Source organism: Cervus canadensis, chromosome 6 (genome assembly GCF_019320065.1).
Source record: "Cervus canadensis isolate Bull #8, Minnesota chromosome 6, ASM1932006v1, whole genome shotgun sequence".
NCBI lineage: Eukaryota > Metazoa > Chordata > Mammalia > Artiodactyla > Cervidae > Cervus > Cervus canadensis.
In genome coordinates, this window is record NC_057391.1 from 83,045,093 (window position 1) to 83,065,730 (window position 20,638).

The 20,638-nt window shown below is 53.7% G+C and overlaps 1 protein-coding gene across 5 annotated transcripts in view; it reads left to right on the forward strand.

Moving 5' to 3' along the window:
* Positions 1–20,638, forward strand: part of TMEM63C (transmembrane protein 63C) — a 73,633-nt gene that overhangs the window by 33,306 nt on the left and 19,689 nt on the right. For 4 of the 5 annotated variants that reach the window (XM_043472635.1, XM_043472637.1, XM_043472639.1 and 1 more), the window contains 11 exons: positions 3,773–3,907; positions 4,353–4,518; positions 5,040–5,119; positions 5,485–5,566; positions 9,934–9,971; positions 14,987–15,129; positions 16,238–16,286; positions 18,044–18,152; positions 19,551–19,624; positions 20,014–20,094; positions 20,206–20,329. In XM_043472635.1, the coding sequence (XP_043328570.1) occupies positions 4,369–4,518; positions 5,040–5,119; positions 5,485–5,566; positions 9,934–9,971; positions 14,987–15,129; positions 16,238–16,286; positions 18,044–18,152; positions 19,551–19,624; positions 20,014–20,094; positions 20,206–20,329 (930 nt within the window). In that variant the 5' untranslated portion in view covers positions 3,773–3,907; positions 4,353–4,368. The remainder of the gene's footprint in view (positions 1–3,772; positions 3,908–4,352; positions 4,519–5,039; positions 5,120–5,484; positions 5,567–9,933; positions 9,972–14,986; positions 15,130–16,237; positions 16,287–18,043; positions 18,153–19,550; positions 19,625–20,013; positions 20,095–20,205; positions 20,330–20,638) is intronic. The other variant, XM_043472636.1, reaches the window with a different exon arrangement.

The window sequence follows — 20,638 nt, forward strand, 5'->3', positions numbered from 1 at the left end:
ATGGTCCAATCTGGGCTGCTCATCTCACAAATAAGCTAATGACAGTGATCTCGGTGCTGGCTCATTTTGAGCACATAGATTCCCAAGCACCATGTGAAGGGCTTTGTATAAATTATATTGTTTCATCCTCACAGTAACCCTGAGAGGCGGTTCTGTTATTATCCCCACTTTCCAGATTTGGAAACTGAGGCTCAGAGTGGTGAGGTCACCATCCATGGTCACACAGCTAGCAAGGTGTTTCTGGGACTTCAGCCCTCTGGCTCCAGAGAGATGCCCTGAATAGCCAGCGTCCCTGTGCTCTGCTGTGAAATTCATGCTCAAAGAGAAGAGTTCCCTGATGCCTGCTGCACCAGGCAGATTGGTGCCCCTGTTCTGTGCTCCTTTAACAGCCTCGGATTTGGAGTTTTATTATTTCAGGGGCTGATGCTCTGATCGCCAGAAAACTTTCTGTCCTGTTTTTCACATACAAGAGTTAGCTCTACCTCCAGAATGGTTGTCTTCTGGAAAGAAGGGAGGAGGAAGGTCTGGGCATGGTGTAGGTATGAGGAGAAAAGGTTGGGTGCCACTCCGTGTTTCCATGGCAATGCAAGAGCCTCCCTCATTACTGCCTCTGCTTGCTGCTGAGAAAGCTGAGGACGGTAGTGAGGTGGGGGTGAGGCTGTCTTCTTTCTTTTCCTTCCTCACCTCCCCTTCGGGCTGGGCTGAGATAAGCTGAAAGCCCACACCTGACCCAACCTTGCTGGCTAGATTCCACCCCACTCTAAATTTAGAAGCTGGAACCTTGTAGCTGGGTCCTCCCAGGCAGAATAGCAGCCTGGGCCAGGCTTCTCAACAGCATTCCTCTCCCCGGATCCCAAAGGCTGTGAACTCCCTAAAGAGGAGGAACGCATGTTTGTAGCTCCAGAGTCTGCACAGGGCCTGGCGAGAGTAGATGCTCAATGAATTCTTGTTGAATGAATGAATGAACAAATGAAAGAACAGACCAGCGACCCGTCTGACACTGGAGGCACGAGTATTCATTTTCAGTTTCCCAAACCTCTGTGCTCTGTCTCCGCTCTGCATCTTTGCCAGCTCAGTTTCCTCTGCCCATGCTTCCCCACCACACTCTGCTGTCCTGGCACAGAGGTCGCTTTCCCACAGAAGGTTGTGCAGACTATCTGATGGCGAGTCCTCCCCACGGCCCCGGGCTATGGGAGTGCAGGAGGGCAGAGGCATGCGCCTCGTGTGCTTGTGTGTCTCCCCAGTGAGCCTGGGAGCCTCATGCAGGTGGGAGCCATGTCTGCCAGGCCCCTAGAGCCTGGCAGGATGCCTGGCTTATAATAAGTATGCAGTCCTTCTTTCTGGAAGGTTGAAACGGAGGGAGAGAGGGGGCGGTTCTTTCGGAATAAGAGAGACTAACGTAGTGGAAGTTGATGAGTAAAAAGAACAGCATCCAGAACTCAAAACCCTCTTAGATCCAGATGGGAACCAGGGCTCTTCACAGCCCAGGAATCCCTTCCCAGGCTCATCACACACAGCATCAACCAAATAACAAGAGTCTCGAGTCCTTGTGGTTGGACAGCCTCTCACCAAGCTCTTTCACATCCTTGGCCTGGTTCCAGTCCCCAGAAAGCCCAGAGAAGGGCTTATAAATTGTTCCCCTCCTTTAAAAGGCGCTGGGCAACTGGACAGCCACATACTGCCCTAAGTGAGCTTAGACCCTTACTTCATGCCATATGCAAAAATTAACTGAAAAACGGATCACGGACTTTGATGTAAGAGCAAAAACTCTGAGACAGAGAAACATCAAGGAAAATCTTTAAAATCTTGCATTAGGCCAAGATTTCTTAGACACAGTACCAAAAGCATGACCCATAAAAAAAAATTTGATACATTGGACTGTCAAAATTTGTGACTTTGGCGCTTCAAAAGATACCATGCAAAAATAACAACAAGCAGTCTGCCCTGCTGGAAAAAAAAAAAAAAGCAAGATGGCGAAAAACTATTTTCAAAACACGCATGTGATAAAGAAAGAGCATCTGGAGCTTAAAGAGGAGGAGAAGGGGTCTGGGGGAGGGTGCCACCAGCAAAGACAGCTTGGGTTCCTAAGTCTGGGGGACTCGCCACTGCGTCTGTTCTTTGCAGCGCCCCCGCAGCTAGGTTGGGCCACCAGGCCTGATTGGGAGGCTCCTTGGAGAACTGATTCAAGTAGGCAAAATCTCTCCCCTAGGCCTTCAGACTTCATAGACGTGCCTGCCTCCTTTTTCCACCTGCTTCCTCAACAAGGGCTCTCCCTAGTGGCCACCGGCAGAACTGTCATTTCATGCCACAGCTGACCCAGAGCCCAGGAAGGCTGAGATGCCGGCCCCATTGGCCAAGAGACCCCAGCAATGCCATAGCTTCTACTCTGACTCTCCAGCAGATGGCTTACTGTTTAAAATATATTGTGCTCAATATAAACTATGAATAATTGTGCATTTGGCTAAACATGTTAGTGTGAAAGTGTTAACCAGTGACCTGGGGTAATAAAATGGTGGGCAACCTAGGCAGAAAGAGAGGGGAGCAGAAAGTAGGAAAACCCAAGATCTGTCTCCATACCGGCCACTCCCATGTCGTGTCTCCAATCTCTGCTCTGCACTGCAGACACGCAGCCCGCCGCCTGCCCAGCATGCCCACGACCCAGCCCCCAGCCCCCCGCCCTGCACCTCCCACCCAGCACGTCCTCTCTTTCCCACGCAATAGCAGCACCTCCAGTTTTCCAGTTGCTTAGTCCACAAGCCTTCATCATCCTGGACGCCTCTGTTTCATGCTCCTTATTCAGTCTATCAGCAAATCTGGTTGGCTCCACCTTCAAAATATTTCCAAAGTCTGACCCCCTTCTCACCGATTCACGGCTCCCATCCCAGTCCAGGCTTCCACTTATCTCTTGCCTCAGTTCAGTTCAGATCAGTCGCTCAGTCGTGTCCGACTCTTTGCGACCCCATGGACTGCAGCACGCCAGGCCTCCCTGTCCATCACCAACTCCCGGAGTTTACCCAAGTTCACGTCCACTGAGTCGGTGATGCCATCCAGCCATCTCGTCCTCTGTTGTCCCCTTCTCCTCCCGCCTTCAGTCTTCCCCAGTAAGATCTCTTGCCTGACTTGCCACAAATTCCTCCCAACTGAACCCCCACTTGCCCTCACCCCCACTTAGTCTTCGTACAAGTGACCCCTTTAAACTATGAGTCACCTCATGTCACTCCTTTGCTCAGGCACCCCCACACCCTTCACACCCCCCTGTCCAGCCACACTGGCCCCTTAACTCTTCCTTGCTCCAGGCAAGCTTTCACCACCACACAACACCGAGCCCCCCCCGCCCCCCCCGCCACTCCATCCACCAACCCCAGGCTTTTGCTCTGCCTGCAGCGCCCTTCCCGCACAGCCAGATGGTTTGCTCCCTCTTCAAGTCTTTGTTCAGATGGCATCCTCTTTGTGAGGCCTTCCCTAACCACCCTCTTTACAATCCTAACCTCACTCCCACCCCGGAACTGTCACTCCCCACTAGAATTCCTTAAGGGAGGGGGGTTTTTTTGGTCTTGCTCACTATTAGTCTATCACAAAGCAGTTGTTCACCAAACATTTGTTGAATGAACAAGCCTGCTTTTCTTGAATGGGAGTGAAGAATCTCTAGGGTGTGATGTAGTAGTCTGGAGCCAAAACAAGTGATCATTTCAAATCGGAGCCACTGTGCAGATAAGTCCAAGCAGCTGCTGGTTACCTCCAGTTTTCACTCACACTTTCTGCTCTTACCTAGGCCTGAAGAATGCGGATGCCCCTGACAGTGAACTCTGCGTCTGAGTCTCAGGATCACTGCATTGGCTCACGACCCTGAAAGGGTGTTGATCTCTCTGGTCAAGTTCGAGGTGGAATAGTCCCTGTGGTGTGCCAGGTACTCTACATTCTTACATTACTTAGTCTTAGAAGTGATTTGCCTTTCCTGGAAACTGGACCAGAGAGTCGTAAGATGATAATGACAATTGTTAATGGCCGTGTCTGCACAGGTGTCCCGTGATGTGATAGTTCTCTCCTCTAAACTGAATATTTTCTCCCTGAGACCTTTGTGAGGTTTGTTCAAGAAAAACATCACAGAGGTAGAAGTAGAAAGACCCACTGGATGTGCGTTTACCAATGTATCTGGGCTATTCTGCCATCTCAGCCCTGGGTTTGAGGAAGTTGGTTTCTTACAGGACAGGCCTGCGTGCCATCTGAGGGCTGAGCTTGCCTTGACCAGTTATAAGCTCAGCGCACCCCTCCCAGCTCCCTGACAGGCTTCTGTATCTTGCACAGTGTGGGGGGAGGGGGGCCTCATGTCTGACCTGGGGACCCCTCTCCAGCAGGGAGCCTCCCAGGATGACTGTCTTGCCGAGCAACGTGAACATGGTGGGGAAGTCCCGGAACTTCACGGTGGATGACTGCTTCAGCTCTCGGAACACCGTCCTAAAGGGGCAGCCCTTTGGGGGTATCCCTACTGTATTGTTCCTCAACATCACTGTGTGGGTGGTGAGTGCTGGGCACTGTGGAGGGCAAACACAGGGATCTCACCCGGGGCACATGGTCCAGCTTTCCCAAGGGGTACATGGGGCCCCAGCTGTCTGTGGACACCAGCCACAGCGGCGGGAAGCAGCTGAATGTCAGCCTGCCCAGGGCAGGTGCACCTTGGTGACGAGGGGGCTTTGGGTATAGCCAGATCCCTGATTCTCTTTCTTGCACCCTCTTCTGAAGGCCCCCCTTGGCCAGTGCCTTTGAGCCTCCCATCTGGCCCCTTGATGGTTTCTTCAAAGAGTCTTCTCGTCCATTGTTCTAAACGTGCCACCTTCATTCAACCAACTCTGAGCAACCACTCTGTGCCAGGATGCTGCTGGGCACTGGGCCTTGAAAAAGGCATGATCCCTACCCTGAAAGGGCTGGCCACTTAGAGGGGAGCCCCTGGGGCCCTCAGGGACAGTCTTCCCCTTGGGAATGCAGGGGTGAGTCGAGGGGAAGGCATCTGTGAACCCTCTTGCCCCTTTCCTGGCCCGCAGGTCATCGTCTTGGTTTACTCCTTCCTCCGGAAAGCCGCGTGGGACTACGGGCGCCTGGCTCTGCTGATACACAACGACAGGTGAGGAGGGGCCGGGGTGGGGATCGAGCTTCCTCGGGTCATGTGCTGCCATGGCCAGGGCGCGGCTCGGACCCGCGCCCAAGCTGCACAGGCGTCAGCAGGTGGCATCTCGTTACCACCCCCGCCCCGCTCATCCCTCCTAGCACAGAGGTGACTTCCGGAGGGCAGCCCCCTCTGGACCCAAGGCCACTCTTTTCTCAGGTCTCAGACATTCTAGATCACGACTCCCCAAGAGGCCCAGAGCTGGTGTGTCTGCTCCTGGGTGGGAGGGGACCCTGGTCCTCCACCCCGGGAGTGGGCAAGACAGCGAGGCAGGCGCCTAAGAGCCTTCTCTCCTTGTCCACCTCCCCTTTCCTGGCCGGTAGCCTGACCTCACTGATCTATGGGGAGCAGAGCGAGAAGACGTCCCCCTCGGACATCTCTCTGGAGATGGAGCACAGGGACAAGGTGGGTGCTGGGGCGGGGCCTGGGCCGGGGAGGGCGGAGCCTGGGCCCGGGAGGGCGGGGCCTGGGCCCGGGACGGCGGGGACGGGCGTGCTGGCTCTGGACTGGCGGCCCCGGGACGCGCAGGAGGCATCGGGCTCGTGAGCAGGGGCCACACCAAGCGCTCCCGGCAGCATGACCTTGGACAAATGCCTCAACCTTGCCAAGCCTGTTTCCCCACTGGAAATACAGAGATACTGACCCCAGCTGCCTCCTAGGTCGCCAAGAGAATGGCGGTGGTTAGGGCACAGAGGACAAAGGAAGCAAGGGGGCCCGCCACACGACGGGGCGGAGCTAACGTGCTCTGGGTGGCGCTCAGGGGTGAGTGGTCTTGGGCGGAACTCAGACGAGAGGTCTGGCTTGCCGTCTCCACCGGCTCACCTCCCTCTCACCCATGGCCCCCACCCAGACAGCCCCAGGGTCACCCACAGCCCCGAAGTCCAATGGACTCTCCTCGGTTCTCCTCTCATCTCTCAGAGCTGCCTGAGCCTGTGGGCCACCTTCCCTTCTTGGACAGAGGAAAGCACTTCCGGCTGCTTCCGTGCAATCCTGCTGTCTGGGGTTTCCCTCTGTTGGTGCCTCCTCCACGCCGGGAGACCCCCCAGCCCCAGGCTGTGTCATCCACACTCACTCACGACTTCAGTTCTACACAAAAGTGAAAGTGAAAGTCACTCAATCGGGTTCGACTCTTTGTGACCCCATGGACTATACAGTCCATGGAATTCTCCAGGCCAGAATACTGGAGTGGGTAGCCTTTCCCTTCTCCAGCGGATCTTCCCGACCCAGGATCAAATGCAGGTCTCCCGCATTCTTCACCAGCTCAGCTACCAGGGAAGCCCAAGAATACTGGAGTGGGTAGCCTAGCCCTTCTCCAGTGGATCTTCCCGACCTAGGAATCGAACTGGGGTCTCCTGCATTGTAGGCGGATTCTTTACTAACTGAGCTATCAGGGAAGCCCCCAGTTCTACATGGATCCCTCCTAAATTCCTATCTCCAGCTAAACCTTCCATTTATCCAGTGGCCTTCAAAATATTGTAAGGGCGTTTCAAATTCAATATGCTGTGATTTCCCCCACCACCACCACCACCCATCCTTGGACCCTTGGTCTCAGACTCTTCCCATCATCCACTCAGGTACATGTCATTGCTCTCATCCAGGCCCCTGGGCATGGCCGGCTTGTCACCAAATTGTGTTGCTTGCACCTTCCCAGTTTCGTTTCTAACCACCTCTCCCACCATCCTGCAGTCCAGCCTCCATCAATCTTTGGCTTGGATGAGCATGGTAGCCTCCAATCAATCTCTTTTGGTCCACACATGCCACCTACTCCATCCAGAGTGAACTCCATGAACAGGGACACAGGGCCCCCTGTGTAAGCGTTCAGGGGCTTCCTAATGCTCTTGGAATCAACTGCCATGGGCTCGTGGTTAGGCCTCCCGCCCACCCATCCGGTCTCTCTTTTCCCTGCCAACTGCCTTGCCCTCCACCGCACTGGCCGTCTTTCCGACCCTCCTTCTCGCCCCATGCCCTTCACCTGCTCTCCCCCTCCCCACCGCCCACTCCCCACTGGCCCCTCTCTGGCTAACACACCCACGCTTTGTTCAGGTTTCAGCTCAAGCACCACTTTCCCGGGATCCTTGTCCGCTCCACCTGGATCCCGATCTCTTGTGATAGCCTCATAGAAAACGCTCTCCTTTTCTTCAGCGCTCTTAGCCCAGACTGTGACAATTCCCCATTCTAGTCAGTCAAGTGTGCCCGCTTCCCCGCTTGAGACCTGTAGTGGTCTCACGTACCCGGTCCACCCTGTCGTGTCATTAGTATCTGATACGTATTTGCTGGAGGCAGTGAGTAGGTACAACCCTATTCCTTCCATTTTCATCCCTCCGAGAGACCCGGTCCCTTTCCTTGCCAAGACCTGCCCCGGCCAGGCCGGGAGCCTCAGACAGTTCATGTCCTGGAGGTTTCCTCTCTCGAATGAGGACAGTCTCGCCCACCTTGCAAGGTGATTCTCAGATCTACCTTTGGAAACATCACTTTGGCTTTGTAGTGGCTTTTTTCTGCACAATGAGATTTTATTTTAAAAATATCTAGAAGGTAAATCACTATGGCAGCAGTGAGGCAGTCAAACAGATGAGGGTGGAAATTGCACACAGAGGGAGAGTGTGGTGAGGGGTCCCAGACAGGTGGCGAGCCTCTAGCCTGGCTGAGTGGCATGAGTGAAGCCAGCCGGTCTCCCCATAGCGTCGCGAGCAAGTCAGGACAGGCGTGGCAAGATCGGGGAGGATGGGGCCACCAAGGTGGGTCAGGACTGACCACCGAGACTCAATCTTGTCAGCTGAGCTGGCTCCTGGGAGCCTGTGACCATTTCCTCAGGGCGGGGAGAAGAGAGAAGATATGTCTGCTTCTCAGGCCCGCAGTTCAGCTGCTAAGTTTTCAGAATGGTTTATGCCTTTCAGAGCTGTGGTGTGTATGCAGGGGAGTGTGTGTGTGTGTGTGTGTGTGTGTGTGTGTGTGTGTGTGAGAGAGAGAGAGAGGGAGACAGAGAAAGAGAGAAGGGATCCACACATGGTCACTCACACGTCCCTTCACGAGTGTAGAGACTACACTTCTATTCATGACCTCTGCCCTTTCACTGGTGGTCCTCCGCTCCACATAACCACTAGGGTCCGTCAGCAAACGTACCTGCTGTCTTAATGAGCTGCGAGTTGGCCCAGCGGTGGGTGGTGGGGAAAGACTCTCCGTGTGGGGAGGGGTGGCCAGTCTTGAGAGTCAAGCCCAGTCTTGTCTAGCAATGCACCCCCTACCTGGGACTTTCCCAGTCGCCGCTGCCTCCATCATACCCTGTCCCCCTTGCTCTGCCTCATACGCAGGCTTTTATCCCTGTTTTAGTTCCCTAGGTCATAGCTAGGGGAATGATTCCCCCGATAGGCATTCCCACTGTCAACCCACCCAACACAGCGAGGAGGCCTGGAAGGTGGGCCTTTACACCAAGGGTAGCAAGGCACTTCCTTTTTTTCATGTTTACCAGCCTCTTGTTGCTTCCTTTTGGGAAATGTTCAGTCGCTCAGGTGTGTCCGACTCTTTGTGACCCCATCGATTGCAGCATGCCAGGCTTCCCTGTCCATCACCAACTCCTGGAGCTTACTCAAACTTATGTCCATCAAGTCGGTGATTCCATCCAACCATCTCATCCTCTGTCGTCCCCTTCTCCTCCTGCCTTCAATCTTTCCCAGCATCAGGGACCTTTCCAAAGAGTCGGCTTTTAGCATCAGGTGGCCAAAGCATTGGAGCTTCAGTTTCAGCATCAGTCCTTCCAATGAATATTCCAGTGAATTTGCTTTCAAATTGACTGGTTTGATCTCCTTGCAGTCTAAGGGACTCTCAAGAGTTTTTTCCATCACCACATTTTGAATACCTATTCCCTAATCCACGTGGTTCAACTGAGAGGGGGGCTGCCCAGTTCACTGATGTGCTCGTGACCCAAATGGGGTCAGTCAGGAACTGCAACCTTTTCTAAGGTTTTGGCAAACCCTCTGGAATCCCAGAAGCAAGCATGCATCAGAGCGACTTAACCAGCTACCACATCTGGTGGCTTTTAGAGCCACGGCCCTCTACCCATCTTACGCACACAGTTCCCAAGCTGACTCCCTCTCCAGGCTTCCCCTCCCGCCGAGTCTCTGGCCAAGGCCACCTTTTCCCTTCACCCGGGAACTCCAGACAGCAAGACCCTGAGAGAAAGGCATAACTGACAGGACTCTCAGGTGCAGAAGAAACCCAGCGCAAGCTTACAGTTATAATAAAAGGGTGATGTGTGGCTTGAGTGTGGGGAAATTAGGAGAAGTGTCTGTTTCAGGTCCAGCTGGATCCAGGAAGTCCAGCATTGCTGCCAGGATCCCTCTCTGGTCCTCCCTCGTCTGACTGGGCTTTTTTCTCAGGCAGACTGCTGCGTGTGGCATCAGAGACTCGCCAAGCCCCTCCAGGCTGCCTGGTGTTGACCGGATGCAAGAACCCAGAGGAAGCCATGCCATATCAGTCCCCTTAAGAGCATTCTGTTTGGCCCCACTTGGGTCATGCCCCTGTTGGTCAACTGGCAGAAGCCTTCTTGAGGGACAGCCCGCTGGGCCACATGCCTAGGGGAGGGGCATTTCCCAGAAGGAAGCAATGAGGGACAAACAGAAAGCAACTGATGTCCACGCCGAGTCCCTTCTCTCCCTCCAGTCCAAGGCCCCGCCTCTAGGCCCCCACTTCCGGTCACAGGATGCCCGACTTCCAAAAAGACATCCCCCTCAGCTCTGAGTGCTGGCTTTCTCACACTTTCTCTCCTTTTCCCCCAGGGCTTCTATTCCTGGTTTTTCAACACCATCACCATGAAGTAAGTGCCTGAATTTTCTGAGCTGTGGGGTCTCATCTGCGGGAGGGTGGGGGGCGGGTCTCCTTCCTCACAGGACCGGACCTGGGGCCCGAACTCTGTGTCCCAGCCTCCACTCCCCACTCCCGGCTGCCCACTGCAGCCTGGCCTGGGGAAGAAGATGCTTTCCAGTTTGTGAAATGGGAACTGGAGGGTGCCCGCGGCCCATTTTCCCTCTGCCACAGTTCTCAGGAAAGGACCCCTTTCACAGGCTTGTAAAAATGCTTTTATGAAGGCCACACGAGGAAAGAGAAGTCCTTCCCACGTGTTGTTTGCTTTTCTCCTGTGAACGTCATTCCTCATGTTTGCCAAGATGGAAAAAACAAAAGCCACCGGAGAGAAGGGCAGGCTTTGTCTCCCAGCCTCTGTGCCCACTCTGGAGGGATAACCCCTGGCCCACCGCATCTTCTGGACCTTCTTAGTGTCAGACTCCCTTGGCAAGGAGAGAGACCCCCAGGCACCTGTCATCTGATTGCCTCATCCCAACCAGACGCCTCAGCGGAGCAGAGCAGACTCTTATCAGAGCTCTCTGTTTCTACTGCATGAACACATATGTGCACATACACTTACTCGTGTGCACATAGCTGTCTCCATCTCAGAGCCCTGTATGTTCCTGTGTGCTCCCTAAATAGCTCCCATCCAGCCTGCCCTTCTTGTCCTTTGACCCCCCCTCCTCTAGGGTCCAGCCTTGCCTGGGATGCCTGCCGTAGGGGCTGCCTAACTGCTCCTCAGAGGCCACTGCATAGGGGCCCACCTGGCCCTGCTCATTTGGTTCTTTGCCAAGGCTCTTAGAGCTTCTTCCATCGTGTGTCTCCACGTCCACCATTCAAGAGCCTTGCTGGGAGCATTCAGATGTTGCCCCCAGACCCCATCTCAAACCACACGAGCTACACCAGGGCACCTCTCTTTCCCCAGACTTGGGACCCCCACAGAGGTGCAGGGCATCCTGACTGGCCCTTGGGAATCCAGAGCTGGCCTTGGGACTGGCAGTCTCTGGTGTTTGAGCCCCAGCCCTGACGGAGGACTCCCCATGGCCTTGGCCTTTTGTCTTCCTTCATCTTTCACCAGAGTCCCCAGGAAGTGATACAACTAGTTTGTGTGGGGGTTGGGACTCTTAGCCCCATGTTGGGGGAGTGGAGGGAAGACTTTTATTTCTTGGCACCTTCTCTAGTTTTGCTTTATTTTCAAAAGCATGCACAAGCTTGCATAAATACAGTTTCACTAAGAGAAACATAAAAGTTCACCTGCAGTCTCTCATCCATTTCATGACCCTCCCCTCCTGCAGAAACCAAAGTCCCAGGGTACAAAGCAGTCTAATAAAAAAAACCAAAGGTTAACCAGAGACCCACGACACGGAACTTCTCACGGGAAGAGCATAACTGCTGTGCAAAAGGCATTTGGGAGAGTGAGAACTTAATTCCAATGTGGGGGTTCAGAAGAAGCATGGTTTTGAGCGAGGCCTTAAAGAATGGGAAGAATTTTGGTCATTGTGGTATGGAGGGCCCAATCAGAAATTAAGGACTGTGGGGACAAAGATTTGGAGTGAAGATGGCAGAGAGTGTCCAGAGATGGTAAATCTTGTGGTGTGCCAGAAGCAGGAGTACATAGAAAAAGACGAGATAAAAGATTGGGCCGGAAGGATCAGTGGGAATCTTGACTGCCATCCTGAGAATCCTGGCTTTTGATTTAGAGGCAGCAGAAAGACAGTGCCTGTTTTTGAGCAGGAAAACTCAGGATGATGTCTGTTTGTAGGCAGGAGTATGAGGGGTGAATGGCAGTTGGAAGAGTCCAAAGGCAATGCAAGCAGCTAAGAAGGCTTTCCCAGTGTCCAGGTGAGAGGTGGTGACGACCAGGGCATTGTCGTGGAGGAGACATGGGGAGGGAGGCTCTGGGTGACTGTCAATGGGTCATGGTTTCCACCTGGCTTCCACCTGGTTAGGAAAGAGGGAGAAGTCAAGGTCTTGTTTCTGGGGAGGACGGTGATACCATTAGGTGGAAGGTGAGAAGATATAATGAGTTGGGAAATGGATAACACAGAGCCAGGGCGAGCATGGGAATTGATGGTCAAGCTATTGAAAAACAGAAATAAAGCTTAGGAGAAGGGTTGGAGCTAGAAATTTAGACTTGGGATATGGGAGTTCAGAGGTCATGGTTGAAGTCGTGGGAGCAAATGGTTCACCCAAGGGCGCAAAATCAGAAAGGGCCCAAGGGAGAGAGTGGCTGGGGCAGAGGGAAAAGGCAACATCCTTTAGGGCAGCAGCTCGCTGTAACCAGAGAGGCGTGAGGCTCCAGACAGGGTGCAGCCTCCAACCCTGCGAGCTGGACTAGAATGAGCGCTCAGGAAAGGACGTCGGCTTTGAAGACTTGGGTCTCCTCTGGGAGGGCAGGTCCGGGATAAGGAGACGTCCGAGGAGTAGGGGCTGAGAAAGGAAGTCACCTTTTTTCAAGATGTGGGTAGGACAGGGATGTAAGGATATTGGATGGAACTCGAAGGGAAGCTGGTGAAGGAGTAGATGCTTGAGGAGCTTCTCGGGTTTTTCTAAGACTGAAAAATGGGCATTTGAATCTGGCTGTTGTTGAAAGGGAAGAAGTCGGGGTGGCTGTAGAGAGAGGAGGTGTTAAAGGTGAAAGAGAAGGACGCCAGGTGCAGCGAGTCTCCAGTAAGAGGTAGAGGAGAGGAAGCGATTCGAGCAGAGACAAGAATTAATCATGAGTAGGAGAGAGGGTGGCACCTGAAATGTCGTGGGGGCCGCACTTTAAAGAGCAGTGGGAAGAGGACAGAATTGAATAGAGGAATATAGATAGGCTCAAAAATTCAGGCTTCCCTTGGAACTGTAACGTAGGCTGCTGAGTATAACCTGGGTTTTCCCACGCAGATGGAGCAATGAGCCCAGTAGGGGCAGAGGGAATTGCCAGCCCAGAAACGAAATTCTTGTGTTCTCTGTCCCGTCCAGCCCTCTGCTCTCGCCATCTGATTGAAGGCTCTCACCCTGCCTCAGGCACACTATTTATATCATGTGAGCAGATCTGGGCACCACAGGCCTGCAGGGGGACATTCCCCCCATTCTCCCTTCTCACCACTCCTCACTCACCCCATTCTTGGGATTTAATTCTCAAATGCAGGGCAAGAAATATTTTAACAGCTTGAAGTTAAAAAAAAAAAAAAAGGTTGGGAGCTCTAAATAATTACTGAAATGGTAATATTGAAAGCCTTGAAGATATGTTGTTTGTAGTGTTGTTGAAAAATAAACCTGAATATTGGGCTGGATGCTATAAGTTGCACCTTCAAGTCTGATCAGAGGGCAAGGGTGATTAAACTATGGTACGTCCACCAGTGCGGGGGGTGGGTGTGCACCTTGGGGCTAAGTGTGAACTAATTACCCACAAACAGGCCACTGTCACCATTATTACTGTGCAGTCGTAAAAATATTTAGACAAAATGTTAAACTGTCAGAAAACACTTAAGATTAAATGCTGAATGAAAGAAAGTGGGGAAAAAAGTGAAAGTGTTAGTCACCCAGTTGTGTCTGATTCTTTGTGATCCTATGGACTGTACCCCACCAGGCTCCTCTGTCCATGAAATTCTCCAGCCAAGAATACTGGAGTGGGTAGCCATTCCCTTCTCCAGGGTATCTTCCTGACCCAGGGATCACACCCAGGTCTCCCACATTGCAGGCAGATTCTTTATCGTCTGAGCCACCAAATGCTCTTTACACTACAGTCACTAAGTTAAACCACTAATATAGTAAGAAACTAAAGGAAATTGACCAAAATGATTGTCTTAGGTTTGATGAGATTGTAGGTGAATGATTTTCTTCTTTCGGATTTTCCAAAGTTTCTATTGTAAGCATATGTTGCTTTTAAAATTTTTGATTGGAGTTAACACATTTGCAAAGACATGCCTAAAAAATAAATGTCCTGCTCAATTATCACAACCTCCCTCCTGATAAAGATTAGAGCCTTGCCAAGACCCCGGAAGCTCTCCTCCTGTTCCCTCCCAATCTCCTAGCACCTCCCTGCTCTTCAGAGGGAACCAGCATCCTGACTTCTAACTCTTCAGTTCAGTATTGCCTATTTTTGAACTTTGTATGTGAAATGATATGGCATGTATTGTTTGTGTCTGTCCTCTTTCACTGACATCACATTTGTGGAGTTCAGCTGTGGTCATTCATTTTTCCTTCTATATAGTATTTCATTACATGTATGTATAATGTGATGTATATAGCTCACTGCACGTATATTTCAATTCTTGTGTCCATTCCACCTTTGACAGACATTTAGGTTGTTTACAGTTTGGGGCCGTTACAAATAACGCATCTCTGAGATTCTCATCCTTGTCTCTTAATGCCCAGGTGCATGTATTTCTGTTGGTTATAAACCTAGGAGTGGAATTGTTAGGCCATAGGGTATACATATAGTCAGTTTCTATAGATAATGTCAACTCTTATCCAAAGTGGCCATGTCAGAGTCAGTACCCATGAGTGTGAGAGAGCTCCCATCACCCTACACCCTCACCAGCACCTCCTCCCAGCACTTTCCTCACCAACTTTCCAACGCTGACCAGTCCGGCAGTACGGAGTGATAGCTCATTGTGGTTTTAAGTAGCCCTTTTTAATTTAAGGAGCAGCTTTTTCTTTTTGAAAAATAGGATGAATCTTGTTATCACTAACGGTTTGTTCAGTGCCTGTACCATGGCAGGCACTAGGAATGTTTGAAAAAGCAATAAAAGAGGATATCAATGCCTGATTTAAGAGTGCTTCTGGATTCCCAAGTGCGTTATCTGCAGCCTCTTTGATACGCCTGTGAAATTCAGTGAAACCCATTTCGGGCCTAACAAGTTTTGAGAAGAGGGATGTTTCTGAAGATGAAGATGCGGGCGTGGGGTGGTCATCTCCTCTCCCTCTGCTCCCTCTGCCCCTGACCTGAGTTGTGGCCACACTGGCTCCTGAGCAGTGTCCCCATCTCTGTGTCTCCTCCAGGAACGAAGATCTGATTAGCAGGTGTGGAGACGATGCCCGGATCTACATCATGTTCCAGTACCACCTCATCATCTTTCTGCTCATCCTCTGCATCCCCTCCTTGGGCATCATCTTGCCCATCAACTACAGTGGAGATGTTCTGGGTAGGCAGAGCTCTGTGGACCCTGGGCCCGGCCCGCTAGGTCTAAGAGGCAGCCTGGCTGGCTTGGGCATCTTGAACCCTAACTTCTAGTTGCACTTCTCAGGGTTAGTTATGGGACCTTAGGCAACCCGGGCTTCCGGTTCCCTCAAGTGGAAACCAGAGGTGATGCCTCTCGGGGTACCAATTTGGCTCGGGGTACCAATTTGGCCCAGGGCCTGGTGCAGAGAAGGAAGAGAGTAGTAATTCAGTCTAAAACCAAATGTTTATCCATGATGCGTGGCCCACACTGTACCTGGCCAGGTGTTCGTGGAGGCCTTGTTATGGCATGTGACCCACTGCCAAGATCCCTGGACCAGATCTCTCGCTGTACCCACTCTGGTGGACGCAGTGTTGTAGGGGCAGAATTTCTCATCTGGAGTCCATCGACATTTCTCCTAACAGGGTAGATTTTGACAAGGTAGTGTGGTGGGTGAGGGCTTGGACTTCAGAGACTGAAAACGGTTCCCCACCGTTTACCCACGTCTGCTTCCCAGAAGATTATTTCATCTTACACAGTGTCCCCAGGCCTCGGCTTCCTCAACAGTCATAGGGATCGAGAGACAATGCATGTCACGTGCTTCGCACACGGCCTGTAGTGCGTGCTCGGTGAATAGCAGCCAGTATTTCACTAGTGAGTGCAGAGACAGAGCTGAATGAGGGCCGTACAACTAGGTGGTGTGTAAATGTCCAGACGGCAGCCAGGTGTACCCTGATCGCACAGGTTTCTAGCTGTTTCTCCTCAGCCACTCTTGCTCGCGCTCACTCACTTCGTCTTGTCTGACTCTTTGCGATTCCATGGACTGTAGCCCGCCAGGCTCCACTGTCCATGGGGATTCTCCAGGCAAGAGTACTAGAGTGGGTTGCCATTTCTTACTCCAGGGGATCTTTCTGACCCAGGGATGGAACTCTTGTCCCTTGCATCTCCTGCTACAAGCTCTGGGAAACTAAAAGGAAGCGCAGGATGTAGGCAAGCGTTTCTAGGCCCCAGGCATTCACTCGGGAACCCTAAGTTCTGGTGCCCAACCAGTCAAGGAGCCAGGCTTGAGGTTGGCAACTTTCTTCTCTTTCAGACCGGGATAGTCACTTTGGCCGGACCACCATTGTCAATGTCTCCACAGAGTAGGTACCTGATCCTCTTACCTCCCGTTCTACTGGCTGGGTCAGGGGAGGGGGTGGATGTTGGTGGGGAGAGGTGGTCCGACGGTGAGTCCAAAACATGGGCTCCTCTTTCCTGACGAGAAAGGCCTGGTTTCTTTGGGAACCCAGGTCCCAAGTGGGACGCCAGACACTGCCTTCTCTTCGTGAGGAAGTGTTCTCGCTGCCTCCGCGTCCCCATCTCTGTCATGGATGGAACTAGCTAAACCAGTCACTCCTGAAGTCTCAGCAAGGTGGTCCTCTTTGCTTGGTATGTCTAGCTCCCGATAGGCAGAAACACTGTAGTAAATGGAGGTTTAAGGTACTGCTTCCTCTGACCACAAAAGAGTTCAGGTCAGGCCTCAGGGAACTGAGTGAAGGGCAGACCTGATGCCCGGGGCTGCGAGACTGAGGAACCAGAGGAGCTGGGTTCCTGCCCCGGCTCTGCGGTTAGCCAGCCCTGGGTCTGGGGCAGGGCGCCCTCCTCTGAGCTTCATCCCTCGTCCGTGGTGGGGGAAAGGCTGTTGGACACGAGCTCTAAGGCCCGTCCAACCCTCGTGGTTCAGGAGCCTGTGGGCGTTAATGTCAGCCAACTCCTCTGGTGGCCAGAGCAATCTGCAGGAGCCAGACACGGCCCTGCTGGTCCAGCCAAGACAACAGGCCCCCCAGGGCTCGTAGCCGGCTTCCCGACAGAGCGGAAGCAGCCTTTCTGGCAGGTGTGAGTGGGCGTGCCCGCTCCTAACCCCAGCTCCCTTTACCCCACCCAATCTTCTGACCCCGCACCCCTGCAAACCCCACCAAACTCCAAAAGCAGCAGAAAGGCTGGGCACCCTCTCGCCAACTCCGTCCCGGCTGCTGGCAGCGCCAGAGCAGAGCTTAACCAGCTTCTCCCCAGCCAATCGCTGGTGTAAGTGTGGCGCCCACAACTTCCAACAAGAAGTGAAGTCTGATAGGGCGGCCAAGAGCCCCTTCAACTTTCCTAAATCCAGAGAGTTGGAGTGTCCCTCAGGGACCATATCACCTTGGCCTCGCTGAGAAAACTGAGGAGAGAGGCATTTAGCCAGATGGGGAAAGTTAAGTGAAATGCCAGGCGGAGGAGGTGGGGGGGACAGTGATGAGGAGATATTTTGAAGCCAGGCAGCCTCTCTGTCCTCAAACTGCACCAAATAAGGCGGGGCCCTGTTTCTGAGCAGCCTTCCTAGCCTGGTGCCTTGGGACAGCTTCATGTAAGTGCGGAGCCCTGGGACCTAAACCCTTCCTGCCCCAGGGAGGTGAGCCGAATCTGCAGGCCCTCCTTCCTCCAGGCCTGCTCTGCTTGGCCTCGTGGTAGACTATGCAGTGGTGGGGGGCGGGGCGGGGCAGGGGGCAACAACACAGTATGAAGAGTGTAAGTGCTTCTGCAGTTCTGGGCTCCCCTCCTGGGACCGCCACAGCCAAGAGTGGCCTTGGGCAGGCACTCTGGCCCTTGTTTCCCTATAAGTAAAGTGAAGACATTCACAGCACGATGCTCACATGGTCCAAGAGTCTAGTGAGAAAATATACACAGAGCATCTGCTCCCACCCTGGGTCTGGCATATAGTGAGCACTCAGTCAACGCTAGCCTTCATTCGTTGGAGCGGACAGCCCCTTCTCCATCCCCTTCCAAGGTGCCTGAGTGTCTGGAGGCACCAGAGGGTGGCCCTGGGGAGGTGGGAGGGGTTGGGGGTGGGGGTCTCATGCCTCCCGTGTCTCATTCTTGGCAGGAGTAAGTTCCTGTGGCTACACAGCTTCTTCGCTTTCTTATACTTTATCACCAACCTCCTCTTCATGCTGCACCACTGCTTAGGATTTGTGCCCAGGAAAAGCTACGCGGTGAGTAAGTGAAAAGAACTACCAGGACCATGCCCTCTCACCTAGAGCCCCTCTCAGCCCCCACCAGCCAGACCATCCCACTCCCGGCCTTCAGAAGCATCCCAGCTTGTCGTGGTCTGCACACCTCTGGGGGGCAGTCCGCCCGAGCAGGGAGACCTCTTCTGCTTATCCCTGGGAATTGTCACCTGGCACATCTGTCGGGGCTGTGAAACCACTGAGACCCTTCCAAACCAGCTGGTGAATAGCTGCCCCCAAGTACGTCCTCCCGCTATACCCCTGCTGCCCGGGACCCTCTCCAGGGACCCCTGGACCTCCCCACCACTGGAAAACTGAAGGCTTAACTGTAGTAGGGGGACCTCCACCCTCAGCGGCCAGTGCCCCCAGTGGATAGATACTTTGACTACTTTGCCTACTCTTGCGTCCAACTCCTGGCCCTTCCACCATCTCCCTGAGGTCAGAAATGCATGGGCTGCCTCTTTGTGTCCTCACTGTCTTGGTTTGCCTTTCTCCCATCCCACCTCCCAAGCAGACCCTGAGACAAGGATTTGAGTAGCGTTCACTTATTTGGGAAGTGATCCCAGGAAGGACCACTAGGCAGGTAGGGTCTCCTAGCAGGAGGGAAGATGGCAGATAAAAGAGAGATGGGCTCCTTCAAGCCATCCATCCTAAAGGACAGATTCCCTTTACCACACCCCAGAACACAACTGCACACACCTCTGAAAGGTAACCCAGAGTGTCTCAGCCTGCCAGGAGGCTTGGGCACTCCTGGCCCATCTGGACTCAGCCACATCAGCTTTCTGTCTTGTCACCAGAAGCTTCCAGACTCTCAGACTCCCCTCTCTAGCAGCACAGTTTACAGATGGCTGCCTCAAAGCGATGGTTCAGGAAGTCCTGTCCCACTCACAGAGCAACATGTGAACTTTGAAGAGCTTCCCCATTCCCTCCCCACAGTCGCGCTCATCTTCCAACTCCCCATGCCCAGTCTGATGATAGGGATGGCCCCTTGAGGTGGGCGTCACGTGGAACATGGAGACAAGAGGTCAGCAAGACAGCATGAGCTTCCCCTACAGACCATGGAGCTCTGGTCCTCCCCAGCCCTCCACCTCTCCCTGCAGCCTCTGACTCTTCCTCCCCTGACTACAGCCATCCGTGGCAAGGGGTCTCCCGGTGGGGGTGGGGGGTGGTAGTGGCAGGTGGCACGGGGGTTCACAGAGCTACAGCTTGCCTGCCTGCTGACCTCAGGGACGTGGGCTGGGTGGGGAAGCTGGCACCTGGCTTACCCAGCAAGGAGGCAGCCTGATGTGAGTAGACGACCTGCCCCAGGTGGTTGAGGGCCACCAGAAGACCCAGGATTCCTGCGTGAGCAGTCTTCTTTCTCCACTGACCTTCCCCACCTAGGTCACCAGGACACTGATGATCACCTATGTCCCCACGGACATCCAAGACCCAGAGATCATCATTAAGCATTTTCAGTAAGTGGGGCGGGGTGGGCTGAGGCATGGGTTGCCTCCTCCTGGTCACCCTCCAGCCGTGGTGCCCAGTCTACAGCAGGTCATCTTATCTTGTGGCCCTTCTGTGACCTGAGGGCCAAACCCTAGAAGCTAATTATCTGTCGGTGAGCAGTGACGTCCAGCTCTGCTCCCTGGCCCTGTTCTATGTCATCTGGGAAGGATGTGACAACTCTCTCATGAACAGGGACCAACCCTGATGTCCAGGCTTAGGAGCCAGGGGGTGGATTCTACCACCCAAGCACCGGGAAACCTTGGCAGCTGTGCCCTTCAGCCCTGTGGGCTATAGCTCTAGGGGAAGGGGGAGTCCCCAGCCCCGCAGGCTGGCTCATCATCTTTGTTCCTGGCTTCAGCGAGGCCTACCCAGGGTGCGTAGTGACCAGAGTCCACTTCTGCTATGACGTCAGGAACCTGATTGACTTGGATGATCAGAGGTGAGCCTGTGGCAGACCTGTCTGGATTTGGGTCGAGGAGGGAAGGGGAGGCTGTGGCTCTGCTGGCCTCCGACCGCGAGACTCTTTACCGTGTCGCCTGTTGGCTGGCAGGCGCCATGCGATGCGGGGCCGGCTCTACTACACTGCCAAGGCCAAGAAGAAGGGGAAGGTGATGATCAAGGTCCACCCCTGCTCCCGACTGTGCTTCTGCAGGTGCTGGGCTTGCTTCAAAGAGGTAACTGGTGCAGGCATCGGGGACGCGGCACAGGGGCTGGGGCACCGGGGCTCCAGGCTCCGTCGCCGGCCCCTGGCAGTACTCCAGGCCTGCATCCTTGGGCCGCAGACTCCACTCAGAGCGGGCCCTGGCTCGCGTTCTCCTTTCCGGCATGTCCTGTCTCCCTGTTGAGAAGGCAAAGGAGCCTTTCTCTGGGCCTCCCCCTCCCAGAGTGATCCAGGCCAGGGCTGGTTCTTGCTCCCTTCGGGGCTTGGTGGGGAGGACCAGCAAGGACACAGCAGGCTGCCAAGCCTCCGGCGTTCACAGAGC